This window comes from Crocodylus siamensis, chromosome 8, assembly GCF_052110815.1.
Source record: "Crocodylus siamensis isolate JL-2025a chromosome 8, ASM5211081v1, whole genome shotgun sequence".
NCBI lineage: Eukaryota > Metazoa > Chordata > Crocodylia > Crocodylidae > Crocodylus > Crocodylus siamensis.
In genome coordinates, this window is record NC_143402.1 from 61,494,719 (window position 1) to 61,512,934 (window position 18,216).

General features: G+C 38.0%; 1 protein-coding gene across 1 annotated transcript in view; it reads right to left on the reverse strand.

Annotated features, from left to right (window-relative positions):
• Positions 1 to 18,216, reverse strand: part of COX10 (cytochrome c oxidase assembly factor heme A:farnesyltransferase COX10) — a 154,876-nt gene that overhangs the window by 41,957 nt on the left and 94,703 nt on the right. Inside the window, exon 5 of the mRNA XM_090060346.1 lies at positions 10,650 to 10,720. Within this exon, the coding sequence (XP_089916472.1) occupies positions 10,650 to 10,720 (71 nt within the window). The remainder of the gene's footprint in view (positions 1 to 10,649; positions 10,721 to 18,216) is intronic.

The following is an 18,216-nucleotide window of genomic DNA, read 5'->3' on the forward strand; positions in this document are numbered from 1 at the left end:
TATAACTGCTGGGATAAATGGAAGACCTCAAGACACTCCATATTGAGCAATGCATTAAGGGAATGTTCTAAAAACTTTTGGTTTCCTCTGCACTGAGAGATAGGGTGTTTATATTTATGGACCAGCCTTTTATATTATTTTGTGTGTTTTGACCTGCGAGACAGTTCATCATGTAGGTATGAGAGAGGAATAAAATAATAAAATGAGTATCCAACACCACAGTTTGTGATTGTGATCTGCTATAGTCACACAGCTAGAGCAGTGGCTTGTACTCCTTTATGGAATGATTTATTATGCAGAAATCCATGTGATTCAATGTTCTTATCACATAGTTTCAAATAAAATGTGAGAGAGGGCTCTTTGCATATCTTTCCCTCAAGAATGGAGCTTCTTTAGTCATAAAGACTGAGCAGCAAAGACTATTCTAGCACAAGCTAATTAAAAAGTGTAAGAAAAAACTCTTGGTATCTGGACTTGCCAAGTTGATAACATGTAAGCTATGACCCGTATAAAGACTTGATAAACTCTGTCCTTTATAGAAGAAGTGCACTTTTAACTTGACTTACTGTAAACAGAATTCAAGGTATAACAGTTTATAATCACAGGCGCTCTGTAACAGACTTGTTGAGTACTGACATTTCTCAGAACACTTGACACAAATTGAATAATGATGCTGTTGTAGTTAGATAAGGTTCGTCACGATTAAAAGGGAATAAAACGTTGGGGCTTTGATTGCATTAAGCCAAAATTTACAAACACAAATCTGAAATGTTTGACAGATTTAGGAAAGGAAATCATGGAGAAAATACCAAGGTTACTGCACAGATAAGATGTGGTGATAGATTTTCTGATTTTTCTTAATGGGTTACAAGGGATGGATTCAGAAAATCCATTCCACTCTCTGAAGAAAAGTAAATTGTTTGTTCCAAATTAGTTTTAAACAACAAACTGCAAAAATTAGTGTCCAAAAGGTTTGTTCATATTAGGCACAAAATCAGAAGAATTAATATACAATGCTTGGCTCCTTCAAGTTAACTGGGCTCTACCCCCTAGTGTGGAGCTGACGTGGGAGAATACGACAACTCCATTAGGAGTCCATATCACTTCTCTGCAGTATTCCTCACAAGCAGATGGAGCGGCTATTTAGCCAAATGCACCGTGACTCCTGGTTTATACATGAGCATCTGGGATGTTTCCTAACGTGATGTGATGTACAATGTACTCAAATTTATCAACTGTCCCACTTGCAATTAAAGATTCTGATAAATAATTCTGTGGTAAAGGCCTCACAGCTGAACTGAAAAGCAGCAAGGCGTGAGGGGTCAAGTGTTTCCGCAGGATTTATATTTAACAAACAGAGAGCTGCCTACAAAGGAATGTCTCTATTGAGTTGCTGCAGAATTATTTTCAGACAGCAGGAGTCAGTTGAAGGCACAAGCTGAATAGCTAGTAACTTCTGCAGTCTTCGTTTTAACTGAATTGAATTTGAATGTAATATTGGAGTTAATAAAAGGGTTTTTTATTGCCCTGAGTAACAAAATATCTATGTAGATAGATATATAATTTCCTGGCTAATATATATTTTGATCTAAGGATAATGTGCAATATCAACATTTTTCTGTGAATGCCACAAAAATAATTTTAATACCTTAGAACCATTTAATCAACATCTTATGCAGACAGTGAATAGATAATTGAAATATAAGTACTGTCATCCATATCCCCTTTGGGAAATGACACAGTAAGCATTATATCATTCCATTAGTCCACTCTTTGATGTGGGTTTTATTCTCATTAAACTGTGTTTTAGCCCCAAGGTTTTTTTTTTCCCTCCCCCTTCATTCTCTATGACGCAGCTATAGCAAGAAAGAGAAAAAAATTCCCTGCTGCTTAAAATGCAAGGGCTACATTTTTACAAGTAATTGGACATGCCAAAAATATAAAGCTGCTTTTTTTATTTCTTGTTTACCAGACTCAGACGATGCCAACTTCCTCATCTTCTGAAAAAACAGAGGGATGAAAAAAGCCCAGCAGGGAGAAAATACACTTGCTTGTTTTCAAATAATTATAATAAAGGTTGCATACAGGCAGGATAAAAGTTGCTCGAAAAGGTTGCTGTGGTGGTGCCTACTTCGAATTGTGCCCTGCTTAAACAAGACAAAAAGCCTCCCACTGAAAAAAAGCAACATTTTTTATCATTTAAAAAGATCTCAGAACCGTCCCTTTAAAATGAAGCATTTTCTAAACAAAAAATTGGAATGTTTCCCTAAGGGATATGAGCATCTGACCTTTTAAAAATGATTATTTCTAAAGTAGTACAGATTTATGGCATTTTTGTTTTATTTTGTTTTAACTTCAATACAGTGAAACCTGCCTAGAATGACCACCCAAGGGACTGGAAAAATCAGCTACTTAAGGAAAGGTTGATCTTTAGCAAAAATTGTAGAGGAAGCCTTAGGGAGATGTTAAAATGCTGGCAACAAGGGAAGGGATCACTAAAATCTTAGCCCAAGTTTTAGTGTAAACCAAGAACATGATTCCCTTCTCATACATACCTATGTAGTTCTGTTATGTTCAACAGAATTGCTCCTTATTTACACTGTTATTGAGAGGAGAATCAATCTCCTTACATTAAATTATCAACAGTGATTACAGGCTCGACACGTTTATAATCCATATGACATTTCTTGAGTATGGTCTTGTTTTGCTACACAGGTAGCTGCCTCGCCACAAAATGACTGAATCAGTAAAATTCCCGACACTGGAGAATCAGGATTTACATACTGCTGAGCTATACCAATCCTGGATCTCAACACATTCTTAAATAAATATGGAAAATGCAAGGCATCAGAGTGTTCTAGTCCCTAGGCTATATATTTGCAAGTGTGGCAGCACCTCAGAAATGGAAAAGGTTGTTCTCAGATGATGTAAGCCAATCAATTTAGATGGATAGACTGGTAGTACAGAGGGCCTATTCTGTTGGATTCTCTAGAGTTTTGGACTTTATGGGGTAAATTGGTCAAAGCTGACACTCTAGTACTAAATGTCAGAAAGTGAAAAAGCTTTGGGTTTTCATTAATTGTATATAATTGTTAATAATGGCTCTAAGAACCTGAGAGAAGTATACAGAAAATAGCTGTTACTGCATATCCCAAGGGAGGAGATAGTATGCATTTCAGGCAAAAGATTTATCAATCTACCGTATTTACTCAAATATAAGAGGAGGTTCTCCCCACCCCTAACAATCAGCTCTTCATCATATATTCTCATACAAGGAAATCTCATTTAATACACTGTCTATTGTTAAACTGTTGTCAAAAGCGGCATATGCTCAGTAATGGAAACCAAATATGAAGTTGATTAAATACAGTGAGGCCCAATGAACTATATGGTCGATCATAAGTCTTTTGGCTTTTGACTAATATCATGCATAGTTGTACTACAGTATAAGTAAGTACAAAAGTGCTCCTCAGAAGTGTGTTTATGGAATACCTATGCCAAAACTCGCAGTACTTTAAAAAAAAATAAAATGCATCAATTCTGGATGAACCAAGTCTATGGGTATCCACATGATATTACTAATTTCAAAGTCAGTGTTTTCAAATTTGTCCCTCACATTCACGTGTTTAAGGAGAACAGGGTCTCAAAAGTAAGGGGACAGGGAGGAACTGCTGGGGGAAGAAGGACAAGCGGCCACTGCTCTCCCCATAGGTTTATTTTCCCTGCTGCAGCAGTGGGAGAGAACAAATTCAAGGCAATCCTCCAATAATTAGATTCTCTACCTGGAAAATTACAATAAATTTTCATTATATAGAACCTAATTATGGGGGGTATGTCTTATATTCACGTAAATATGGTAGATTCATATTTAATTATTTTCTTTGAATATCTGAGGCATTATCAGTGTCTTCTGCCAAATTAAACCCCAAGAATTTAATTTTATTAAATATAAAAAGTGACATAAGGCTAGGAGTGCCAATGTTTTACAGAGCTGTTTCCAATTTGTCAACTTGCATTGAAGTCAATTATTAATTTTCCAATAGATCAACAGATTCCAGTTGGGCCAAGACAATTCTGACTTCAGCCATACCAGTTACAACTATCTTAACCTTAACCTTCCACAGAACAGCCTGCTCCAATTTCTCGTGTTGTGAGGCAGGCATACGCCATGTCATTCAAAGTGGAGATGATGTCAGGGAAGCCTGACAGTGGAATCTACTACTTTATGCAAAAGCAGAAGCACAAGTCAGTTTGGTTTAGTACAGATCTAATGGTGGCAGTTACAAAAACCCACAAATATTAGCACAAACATGTATACAGATGATCCTAGACCACTGAAATAATAAATTATTTGGAAAAGTTCTGATAATATTCAGAGATGAAAATATAACTTCTGGTTCTCTTAAATAAAAGTATTCCTTTGCCACTATTACCTTCTTATAAGTGCTTAGCATAGCAAGTCTAACTATATTGTAGTTCATAAAAACAGGTGCTATTTAACAGGAACATATACAGCTCTACAGTAGCAGGAAAGTCAAGACAGTCACCTTCAACATATAATGGATCAGGACACTTATCTTACTAGAAGAGGGAAGAAACTAAGTCAGCTACTGATGCTAGTATAAGAGATTTATTTAAACTAATCTGCAAGAAAATTAAATCCATCATCTTAAAAGGGATGGGATAAATCACACTTAACAGGAAACTAAAAAAGAAAGGCTGCTGCCTTTCAATACGATCTAAGGTTTCTTGCACGTGGAAAATTACAAAAAACAAGTCATAGCAGGAAAAATAATATTAACTGTTTTTATAATAGAGAACATAAATATGTTGAATGAGTTAACACGGCAACTAAGTATGAGGAATATTTTAAGTTGTTTGTGTTTCCAAACAGGACTCGAGGGGTCAGAGTAGGGAGGAGGACATGTGGGTAGGCTGGAATGATGGATGGTGCTTAGTGGCATGCTGTGTTCAGTTCTACTCTTGTTATTTTTGCAACAGGATGTCTCTGATTACTCTCTTTAAAGAATAGAAGGACTGCTACGTCTCATTGCTCAAAGGATTTTTTTTTAAAAAGAAAGTCTTACAAATCAAGTAAAATGTTGTAAGCAACAAGCAGTCAATATATTGACTATCAAGTCCTGGTAATCACTTTGGCTGACATCTAGCAATGACCTCTTGTAGATATTCTTTGGAGCTCCACCAGTGCAGATTTTATATGCAAGAGACTAGGGACCGGGTTGGGGATTTGCAAAGGAGTGTGTGTATACACACCCTTCAGTTCTCATGGCAGAGACTTCAGTTCTGCAGAGACTTTCTGTGTAGTTGTATACATGATGTGGCTGGTTTTAGGGCCAGGCCAGAGAACCTCACAGCAGGGGCACGTGGAATCATCTGACAGCTATTTCAGCCATTGGGTTGATGTAGCTTCAGCAGACAGGCTCTTGGCAGCTGCTCCATAGAGTATGGAAGATATTCCTTTTTCTTTCCTTGCCATCCCAGAAATCATATTTACACAGCCCACTTATTCCAACAAGACTTGTTCTACAGAACTGTATGGCCTAGGATTTGTAACTTTCAGGATACCACCACCCAAGTCAAACACAACTACAATGTGATCAGTGTAAATACGACCTTCTAATTTAAAGTAAAGAAACCCATAGGGCTAGTCAAGCACCAGACAAATGATAGAACTTGCACTACATGTAAACTCCAACTTTGTCAAGAGACTAAGCCCTGTTACATGCTGAGAGTTATATCAGTGAAAACGATAGAAATCACAAGTGTTCCACAGTTAGTAAGAGGTGCTTATATATGGGTCTTAAGAAACTTTAGAAACAAGGAGGACACATATACATAAAAAAAGAGAGAGTATAAGCAAGCATTCCCAAACAGTTTTCTGATAAAAGCTCAGGGAGAAAGATTGCTTTCACTATGGATAAAGGAAGGAGAAAATGTTAGAAGCAAGTTAATTAAAATCCCCAACAGCTGCTTTTAACCTGCTATGGACTTTGAATGAGGGTCACAGCTTAAAAACACAAACAGAGGAGTTACTGAGGGAATCACTCATAATATACAATAAAACCTACTGTGTACTAATAGTATCATGAGGTAGCTCACTTAAACTAAATATGAAGAGAACTTTTTTTCACTTTTAAAGAAAAAGGACTATAAAAATAAGTTGAAGGTTTCAGTGCAATTCCTTAGTGCAGTGATTCTCAGTCAGGGTACCACAGCATCCTTGGGTGCTGTGAGCTCCTTTTAAGGGTACCATGTGGTGCCACTCAATATTAGCACCATCAGGTACACAAACACCTACACGATTCACAAGCTAAATCCAGAGATTTCAAATAGGAACACCTAACGTAAAAAAACATTCTGACCTGTTGTGGTCTTTCTGAATTCCACATTCAGAGCTTTCAATCTAGAACGTGTTCCATGCACTACAATGACTTTTACAAAATGCTGAGAAGTTTAACATTTTCTATAAAATGGAAGTGAGCAAGGGCTTTAAAATGATGCATAGTTTGTACTCATGTACCGCTGTGGGGGGTGTAGCTAGAATAACTGGAATAGAGTAGAATTAAAAAGAATACTAGACACTTCAATATAAAAGAAACCAGAGAAAGTGTGTTTAAATAATTTTTGGCCCGTCTCTGACACATTTAAAGCACATGGGCAAGATCTCTGTGTGCACACCCAAAATTTTTGGATCCATTCCCAGAACTAAGATACCAATCTTTTAAATACAGTTTATCCATCTCTGTCTAGTCTGTTTTGACTAGTCTTTAGCATAATCATTTAAGTGTGTTATTTAACCAGAATGGAAAGAAAGAAAGAGGTTCAAGGAACACTAGGGAATATGTGGCAAAATATAACAAGGCTTGATCACTTGCACTGGCCTATTCTCTGCTATATTCCAGAAGAAATAGCCTTAGTCCAGGTCTGCATGCTCAAAAGGCTACAGGGAATTAGGTCAACATCATTTAAGGTAAGTGACACTTTAAAGAACTTTAAATTAGCTGTTGACAGTCAGGTAGGTAGATTGATGAGCAACTATATGAGGTCCTCAACATCACCACTTTGTGGTGGAAGCAAATGGGGTGGGGGGGGGTTTAAAGGGTAATAAATATGCTTTTGCCAGTCTGTAATGCCCTCAAATTTCAGGGAAGTTTGCTGAAGGAGGCTGGAAACTTGTAAACCAACATGCTTTCCCTAAATCAATAACACTTAGGAACCTATTTTAAATACGGTAACTTGGGTCAGGACATATTACAGGAAATGCTAATATAAAGGGATAAAAAATTACTTTTCATGTATGTGGCTGGGATGAAGAAAACAGGCTTACTCAATTTTTAAAGGGCCAAATACAAATCCAGTGTACAAGTTATGAGCCCCAGAAATCAGTGGTATAATGGTATACAGAGGGTGTCAGAATTTAGCTTATTGTGCGGTCACCAGATGTCCTCATTAGAATATTCCCTAAAATGTGCTCTTAAATAAAATTAACTGAACTTCAGAATGAGTAATTAGCACCATCTTACAGAACAAATCGGAACAAGTTTATTGAAGCACTCTAAACTATTTACCGTGAGAGTGAATTTGCCTCCAGGGTTCACTTTACTATTTTGTCTCAATTTTCTTGTAATTTCATCCATCACTTTTTTTTCAGTCTTCCAAAGGTGATGGATAAAACACAGAAATAAATAGGACCAACTGTTCACAGAACCCTAAGGGAAAGCATAATTTTGTTATAAATAATCCTTGGCACAAATCATGGAAATGCTATACGAAAATTGTTTGTTGAATCGTTTATGAATCAGGGTTTCAGTGCAAGTTTGTAAATAAGGTGTGGTCTTTTAAAAAAATTGGAACCCAATCCTTGAGAAGCTAAACAGACACACAAACAAAAATCAGGGTCGCTTTGAGTTTCTTTTCAAACAGAAGCCTCCTGGAATACTAACTTTTTATTTGTATTTACACGTGGGGTGGAGGGAAACCAGAAGATGACACATGCTTTAAAATTATTTTCTTAAGACGTCACCATTTGGGTTTTATTCTGGTTTTGAGATTTACTATATTAAAACAGGAAAAGATCAGGTGGCACTCTATAAAATAACCAAACTATAGTAAGAGCTTCTACCTGGCTAACTTTCAGCACCTCCCCCTATAAAACATTTGACAAAACAGCAATGGCATTGGGCTCCAAACATTTTTTCTTCAAGAAAATAAAATGAACATAGACATTTGGGCTAGAAGGGACCTCAGAGGATCATTGAGCCAAGCCCCTGTTTTTTGTTTTTTTAATTTTATTTTTCTGTGGATAGTCCTGAAAAAATGTGACAAACTAGCAGAGTGGCAAAATCCAGTTGGATTTAATATATTACCTGAATTATTCAGGTAATGGTAACATTGTTTCCTGCTAGTTTTATTTTTGTCCTGTCTTCTCTGGCTTAATCATTAGAAATAAAGGTGCACCGATACATTGGTCCCATATCGGCTTGGCACCGATATGAGGAACATTAAGAGTATCAGCAATTGGCTTTTTTTGTCTGATGTGGCCCATAAATGCTTCATGCATGTGCACAGTTGCAGCATGCATGGGGCTAGGAGCGCAGCCTGGCCATGTGGTTCCAGCTGGAAAGTCTGTTTTGGGGGGAAAAGGTGAGAAAAGGGACACAGGGAGGTGCAGATCAAGGCCCCGTGGGGTGAGGGAGGGAGCCAGAGTGGGGCTGGGGCAGACCCTGTCCAGCATATAATGGACACACATAATGCAACATACAAATGAGACTGTAAAAACCTTTTAGTAAAAGTGTGTGGCGAGGGAGAAGAGGGGGGGTGAGAGAACTCAAAAAAATTTAAGAAGAAAAATATTTAAATATCTAAAATACAGACAGGTCTAATATATTATGATCTGTTTTGAAATTTGAAAAAAAATGAAGATTTTTCTACTATTTAAAAGGAAAAAATCAACATGCTTTAACTGCCCTTCATGCGCACACACAAAACTTTAGAAAAGGGAATTTTGTTCTTTTTAAGGATACAAACCAATAATGCACAAGTGTCATACCAAAATGTTTTACAGGAAGCCAACCTTGGTCAGTAACTCTATTCAACCTCTGAATGCCAGATTTTTTTTATTACATTGCAGTTTTCTTCGTGTTTGCTGCCTCCTCTCATAACGTGCATAACATGCTGTTCAATATAGCCGTGTCTCACTGCAACATCAGTATTTCTAAGGATAATGTACTTTGTACACAGGCTCACAAAAGAACTGAACTTTGTTCAACAAAACAGCTAGGGGAAATGATTAAAATATTTTGAGACATCTCTCAATTTTGTTGTAGGTTTCACCATGACATCCTGCTTAAGCTGTTTCCCCTCCAGTGTACAGGACTAAGGTAAAATTCAATAAAGATTTAATTTAACACAGAACAAAACATACGCCTATGTCAAAGGATGACATTCTGTTTGATTTACCAAATACAGTCTTGTCTGAATATGGGCTGAAATCCTGACTTCCTGATGAGTACCTTCCATCCAGACATGAGAGGTTTGATGATCATTATAACATCATTGCAATGTTTTTTTAGCCCTGGGGTTGTTGATACATACTGTCAACCTTAACTCCACCTTACTGTGTGTTGTTTTTCATTTGGGGGTGGGGGAGAGAAGTGGGAGGGATTGGAAACATATTTCCAGATTTGTAATATGTATGTGACAAACAACTACGAAATCTGACAGTTGGGGATCATAAAACAAGGGTGAAGAGAAGGGCAATGATAAACCACCCAGATATAAGAGTAAACATTTCTCAGCCTTAGCTTTTTAGAGAGATAACTGCTTGTAAATTAAAAAGAGCAGATTTTCAGAAAGTGGTCAGCATCCAGCAAGTTCAACAAAAAAAAATAAAGAAAAATATGGGAATGCCCTTTAAATTTCCATGTACTTATTGCGTCGTAGTTGACATTAAAGAAGGGCAAACCCAGGGGTAGCACCTGACAGGAACTTCAGCCCCATCCCCTCTTACCAACACCAAGGATAGAGGGTAAGCTCTTCACTCTGCCATTTCATCCTGCACCTAAGCTAACAGCACCCCCATGCCTGATTTCCCCCCACCCCCATTTTCAATCATCCATGCTGATTTCCAGCTAATAAAGTTAGTCTTCTAGTTAACAACCAGCTAGTTATATTGCCATGTTTCACACTGTGCCACTCCAGCAGGTTCAGATGCCTTTCCCATTCTTTTTACCAAGTGATTTTGGTGGAAGCATAATTTTAATTTAGCACATAGGGGGGCAACAACTAGTATCAGCTTCTTATCTGTAAATAAAATTCAGTTGTCCCTGTTACCTTGGCTCAACTGGAACAATGCAGAATGACTCTGGATTCCCATATCTAGAAAGGTCCTTGTGCAATGACCACTATCTGTTATTTGAGTTTAATTCATTACCCTGACAAATTCTCCATGTGGCTATTACAAACATTCAGAGTTATCAAAGCACAAAAAAAGTGGATTCACTCTCTTGACCTTTGGTCTACAAGTTGACAGATTTCCTTATCTTAACAACAACAGAGCAAGGGACAAGGCTAGAGATGCACAGAAAAGGAACATTCTCACTACAAGGAACAGGTGTGTGCAGCCTTACCTGATCTGTCCTCGCACCAGAGGTCTGTTCTTTGTCCTGTTCATATTTGAATCAAATGGAACCTCAAAGAACTGAATAAAAGAAAAAGAGGAATTAAAAGGGTGCCAGAGACCATGCCCATCCCAGAATTAACTGTCTCTGTTTGCAGGTGCTTTAAGTTTTAATTTTTGAAGGTACAGAGCCACAATTAAAATGGAAACTTATATTTGCTTTGATAGTCTACATTAATATTTTTGGCATTCCCTTAAAAACAAAACTACCTGGAGGACAAAAATATTTTGAATGCATTACATGTTTGAAGAAAAGCTTCACTTCAAATTCTACTCTCAATAAGTATAGCATGCACACACATACACATATACATGTAAAAGCAGTAATTCCTAGTTGTATATTGTGTAAACAGCCCTTGCAAAAAGTATGCTCCCTTTTTTTAAAAGAAAGATTAATGCTATAACTATTTTCAAGATCATTCAACTTCTGAGAACTCATGACCCACCCAAAACTCAATCAATTCTTGTAAATCCTGCTGCAACTACATTTAGCATATAGTGCTAACAGCAGTAAAAGAAGAAGCCACATGGAATTATTTAATGTGAGAACTCAATTTTAACCACTGCCTATGTGAAAATTAACATTGCCATCATACTATGACCTTCCCTTTTTTTTTTTTAATCTGACAAATACCAACCCTTTATTGTTAAAGCCAAACCCAGTTTTCCATATCAAAGACTTTATAAAGCTATTTAGATTTTAGCATGCAAAAAAAATTACAAACCAATCAGCACTGCAGAATCATGAAAAAGTAGGGCTGGAAGGGACCTCTCTGGAAGTCATCTAATCCAACCCCCAGCCCAAGTTAGGATCATCGTCATCCATGGGTTGTTAAAATATGCTTGAGAGATCCAAGGAAGAGCGTCATGTACCCCACTACAGATGAAGGCAACCTCTCTCCCCCCCCCCCACCTGTACCAATCTGGCCCCATGGTAAAATTCCTTCTTGAACCCAAATATGGCGATCAGTCCAACTCCAAGTGGAGGTGGAAGATCCTCTAGCCAGGAACCTCTGGGTTTTAGCCCCTCCAGGAATATTGGCATACCTTAGTCAAAATCCCTATCCTTGGCTTCAGCCAATACCCAGTGCTTCTAAGGAAGGTTAAAAAACTCCTGACGTAGCAAGAGGAAAGGGGGAAAAAATCCTTTCTGGTCCCATGCGGTAACCAAAGCCCAGAAGCATGGGAAAGTATAGGTATAGCTACTCCTAGATCATCCCTAATCAATCCTTATCCAATCTCTTCTTGAACACTTCAACGATGAAGTTTCCATTGATGAAGTTTTTATTCTACTGCCTCACTGTTCTAGCACTAAGTTTTTCCTGATACCCTTTTGGCAATGATTCATTAATCCAGCAAAATGTACTGGACAGCAATTTACAGGTATGGAATTAGCTCTACCTAATGAAGCTGGACTTTTGAGGCAAGATATAAGTTATGTGGGATATAGTTATGTAAAAGTAGTAGCAGAGTAACGAAATGCATTATTCTGGTCACAGATGTATTGAATACTGTTGCGTAGGTGATGAGATACCCTACTTTTGTTGGGGGAGATTTTATAATTTTGCAACCAGCCTATGTACCCACCCAAAGGTAAATTAAAAATATTTAATTTGGGGGGTGCCACAATATTGGCCTCACTACAGTGTAAAAAAGGCAGGCTGCTAGCCCCATCAACAAATCTGGAAACTTAATTAAATGCTGTGCAGGAGAAAATGATCTGCAAAACTGATTTTTCTCCTCACAAGGCAAGGATTTCTTAGGGTGATAACTTTTTTGGACCAACTGCATAAGTGGAATAGAGCTGGACAAGCTTTTGAATGAAGATGTTCATCATCCTGTCTTGCATTCAAAAGCTTGTTCAGCTGTATCCCACCTATGCAGCTGGCCCAATAAGAGATATGAACCTAAGCAATTCTTGCCTCCTGCATAATTCCTGGACCATCACGGACCATCACAGCTACAACATGTCTAACACTACCACTTTCTTCATTATACAATTTCAAAGTATTTTGTGCTTTGGCTCATGTTTAGCCAATGTTATTTGCTATAATCAATTATATAGTGCTGTTAATTTATGTAAATGTATATTACTATAGGAACTCAGGATCAATGCTTTGATATAACCATACGGAAGTAGGCAAGATACATGTCCTAAACTGACAACAATCTAAACAAGACAAGACAAATGATAAAAGGAAGGGAAAAGTGGCTTCTTGAAGAGTATTTGATGGGCAGAAAGAAAATGCTTTGGAGATGAGGGAAAAAAGAGAGACTGTTTCACATAACAGCATGCTCTCATGTTTCCAACAAGTTGAGAATGGAAGATGATGGGAATGGGAATAATCTAAACAGAAAGGGTTAAGTATAAGAAAGGGGGAGAGGTAACGAGAACAAAAAAGCAGGTAGAGGTAAAGCTATATAGTGCGTTTAGGTGATGGGGAAGAACAAGGAGTTAGAAATGGATGCAGTTAAGTATATATATCTATACTGCAGTCAAGCCAAACTAATCATGTGAATCAAAGCTAACTTTAACACAGCTCCTTGGGCAGCTCTAGAACTGTACCCATGGAAATACATGGTACACAACAAAACTTATCCTGGATAAACATTCAGGATGCTAATTTGCACTTTGTTTTGTGTTGTGGTGACTATAACGACATTGGTACCTGAGCTAGGCACTTTAAAGGTAGTAGGAGTATTCTTACACAAGCTGCAGACATAGAATCATAGGAAAGTAGGGCTGAAAGGCATCTCACAAAGGCATGTAATCCAGCCCCCTGCTAGATCATGCCTGACTAAACCATGTCAGCTAAGTGTCTATCCAACCTGCTCTTGATAATTTCCAGGGATGGAGATTTCACAATTTCTCTAGTTAACCTGTTCCCAAACTTAATCAGTGATCACCCTTGTAGTCAGAAAGTTCCTCCTAATCTTCAACCTAAATTTCTGCTGCTGCAGCTTGAGTTCACTGCTCCAAGACCATCCTCGACAGCCACAGAGAAAAGCTCATCTCTATCTTCTCTACAATTGCCTTTTCAGGTATTTGAAGGATGTTATCAAATTCCCTTTCAGTCTTTTCTTCTCAAGATCAAATCATCCTAGTTCTTCCAGCCTTTCTTCCTAAGTCTTGCTTTCTTGGCCCCTAATCATTTTTCTTGCTGTGTGCTGGACTCTTTCCAAACTGTTTATATTCTCCTTGAAGTGTGGGGCCCAAAACTGAACACAGTACTCCAGGTGAAGCTTCACCTGTGTTGAACAGTGGACAAATCACTTTCCTTGATTTCCAAGTGACACTAGTATACGATTGGACTCTTTTTTTTTGTTGCAACAAAAGCACATTGTTGATTCATATGCAACTTATGGTCTACTGGTACCCACAGGTATTTCTTTGCAGGACTGTACCTAGCCAGACTTCCCCTAATCTGTATTTGTGCATGAAATTACTTCATCCCAAGTGCAAGACTTTGCAATTGTCCTTGTCGAATTTTATCTGGTTGACTGTAACACTCCAGAGTATCTAATTCAGTTTGGTGTCATCTGCAAATTTGCTAAGCATGCAATCTCACTATTCAAATTATTAATGAAGATGTTAAACAATACCAAACCCAGGACAGATTCCTAGGAAACCCTACTTGATACCTCCACTTGAGTAAGCACTGAGCTAGTGATGACTACTCACCGAGCATGATATTCCAACCAGTTATGTACTCACTTTACCAACAATATCCAACCAGTTATGTACCCACTTTCATCTAGTCTGTATTTCCACAGCTTGCTTATGAGAACGTAGTGGGAGATGGTGTCAAAAGCCTCATTAAAGTCAAGGCATATCACATCCACTGCTCTCTCCCCACTGACAGAGCTTGTTGCCTTATCATAGAAGAGAACCTGGTTGGTTCTCATTCCTGTTGGTGAATCCATGCTGGCTGTTCCTGATCTCACATTGTTCTAGGTGCTTTACAAGACATTCCATGAAAACCTGCTCCATGTTTTTCAGTCAAAGACATACCCAAAGTCAATGGAAGGTAAGTCAGACAGTAGCAGTAATCATGGCAGGCATACACAGCACAAGAACAAGGATTTTAGCAGCAATGGCAGCCTGTATAATAGACCCATAACACAAGAACTGATACATTTTGTATTCGCCAATTGTAGGAGCTAATAATTTTCATACATGATTTCAAATGCTCCCTTCACATTAAAATTATAATACCACTCACCAGCACCATCATGGATCAAGTTAAAATACATTGTTCATTATAAATTCCTATTTTCTGTAGCTTCCACCCTGAAAAAAAATGTTCTGCAATGAACTGCAGTGCAAATGGTTTCAGACTGAGTGGCTCTTTTTCATTACACAAAAAACCAAACAAAACTTGATGAGCATTTGTATCATAGGCATACATGGTAGTCAATGTTGCTTAAGACTTTCTATTATAAGACCCTGTTTTTACTTATAACTTTGCCAAACTTTAACCATGCAGATTGACATTTCCGACATTGGGCATCTGAATTTTTCTGTTTTAGCCATTTCCAAGTGTAAGGTTATGGGAAAATACTCTATTTCCTTTGTTATGACATTTTACAAAAAATTCTAGTGCCTTTATGTGTTGGAGCTACAATTTGAAATTTGGAAGAAGGATCACTCTCCTGTCAGGAATGTGCATTTTGCCATGCCTGGGTAAATCTGCCCAAATTTGACTTATGTTACAAGCCCTCAAGAATCACAGCTGTGCCATTGGAGCTGTGTTGTCAGGGACCTGAACTGAAAGCACAGACACTGTTTCTTCTATCCTTTCAACATTTACCTTTTTGGCACTCAGGCAGAAAGACTGACTTTAATAAGGGAGAGGAGTAAGGAACACACATAGGGGAGCAGAAGCTAGGAAGAAAGTGAGAATTAGGCAGAGAGGAGGGACATGGACAGAAGCCAAGGAGAGGCAGAAGCAGAAGCACAGTCACAGGAACAAAAAGGTTTATAATCAATGGACCACACACCCCCTCCAGAAGTTGGAATTGAAACCAGGGCTCCTAAATCCACATTCCTTTGCTGTAAGCAAATAGCTGTGAAACCCAGTGGAAAAGTGCATGCCTCATCTCCCTCTTGTGGCTGGTCCACACAAACTAACAGCCTACTACTACTGTTACTCTGCTAACTCAAGGGGGAAAGATACGTGCTGTGAATCCAAGGATCCCAGCTCTGCTCACCGTCTATCTGAAAGTTAATACGGTTCAATATGGTAGAGTTTCTGGTTTTGTCAGCTTGGTTTTAAAAAACATAAGGAACTGTATTTAAAATATCACAGGGATGTTAAGGCTACAAACATTCAAGAGTTAGGAAATGAAAAATTAAGGTAATTAGGGTTGCCCATGTAATCTTATTTTGGGCCATGGTGCATATACATTCTGGTGTTGTCTCTTAATTGCAGACTATTTCTTCCAATGAATTCCTGCCTCGATCAGCACACAGGATGAAGGGTGCCCTTGGAATGAGTCTGTATTATGCAGTGGATGCATCTGTTCTCTGTTGCACAAACTGGAAGGTGTGTTATGAACAAGGCAGAGATTTGCAGGAAGAGCAAGAATGATCATATAGTTACGGAAGCTGGATACCACCTTGGGGAACTGGATTCTATCCCTGTCCCTGCTACAGAGTTCCTAGGTAATGCTGGGTAAGTCACTTGAATCAGCATTTTAACAGGTGATCTCTAACTGCATGTTTTTCATTTCCTGGATGCCTGACTTGAGATCCTGGGTCTGATTTATAGAACTGCTGAGCTCTCATAACTGCAACTGAAGTCCATGGGACTTGAGTTCTGAATGTGTTATAAAATTGCTGGTGGGGAGCTAAAATACAGTTTACATGATGCGCAAGGTGCTGTACAGGCAAAAATAAAGTGAGCACAGGCAGTTTTAATTTAAACTGCAGCTTGATTTTTCTACTGTCATGGTTTTATCAATTAAACATAGCATGCTTCACAAAAAAAAAGCTCCTACTCGAAATGCAGCAAAGAATTACAAATGTACAGAAGAGAGAAAATGCTTCATTTGGATTTGAAAAACTGATGATCGCTTCTGACAGCTCAGCATTTTGCTAATGGTTTGTTTCACTGTTACATTTCAGAGACAATTACTTTTAATGAAGAAAAAATGGCATTTGACATCAGAGTGGTAGAGCAGTACAGCAAAATTCCACAGTCCTTATGTTTCCCCCCCCGTGCCTGGAAAATAACTTTGGCTTAAAAGAAAAAAAGGGGGGGGGGCAGCGGCTATAAAAGACCTTTAAGGGCCCAATTCTGATTTCATTTACATTAGTATAACTCTGATTTCAGGAAATTTGCTTCTCATTTGTACTGGCAGAGAGAATCTGGCCCTTAAATATCTACCACAATAGTTCTCAATCTTTTTAGACTCAATACACTCCTTATTAGACTTGAGGCGGCCCTCAGAAAATGCTAACTCTTAGTTTTCACTCAGTTTTTGACCATGGAAAATAATAGAGCCATCTTTTCTATCGGAAAGCACTCAGAAAGATCACAAGTCAGAATGTTTTCAACACTATGGATGCCTATTTGAAAGTTCTGGATTTATTTTATGAATCACATTTGCATACCTAACAGTATTAACTTTCCCTGGCAACCCAACGCACCTTTCTCATGGCACCCCAGAGTGCCGTAGCACCAGGATTGATAATCAGTTATCTAAAACTCACTCAGTATGTTTATTGTACATTGGCTGAAATAAAAACTGTCTGAATTTATCTTCAGTCCTTCCTAAACAACATAAAATGATCATCAAATGAGGGAAAGTTAGATATTTAACATTTGCACTCAAAAGAAATTAAACATATCCCACTTAGCCATTTATGTAATCTGATAATACTGTAATTATTATATTTAATATAGCTGTTAAGCCACTGAATTTCATATATTTTTCAAACAGGATGTCTCCTTGCTCAGTTAAGTAATCAGACAATGACAGACTCCTATAATGTAGGCATGCTGACAGAATTAAAGTTGCTGCGTGACCCTTGGCTCTGGACTTCCTCACTTTCTTATTTAAATCACAATCTGAATATTCTATAAATGTCATTTGTATGCATGTAAATTACATATTTGATTGAACTCCAGTTATTAAGAAAAACCCTTTCATATGTAATACCCCAGATTTTTCACTGCGCTAGCTGCAATTACATGTCAGCAAGATGCCATTTATCAAACTTTTCACATTTTGTTCCCAGATGTTCAGCAAAATTCTCTCTCTCCACTTGAAATTATTTTCCCCTGATATTCAAGAAAAATGAAAAAAATGTATCTCAAATATCGTTCCACAGGAATGAAAGCGGGAACTCAAACAGATTATCTCATTATGGGCCTGCACAGAACTGCCTGGTTTAGCAAACAGTAAATTCAGTAAGATGAATCCTGGATAAATAAATATTTTAGCAGCTCTCAAGAGGCTTTTTCCTCAGGAAGTCTGAATGCATCACTTCAGCTGGCTAAAACAGAATATTA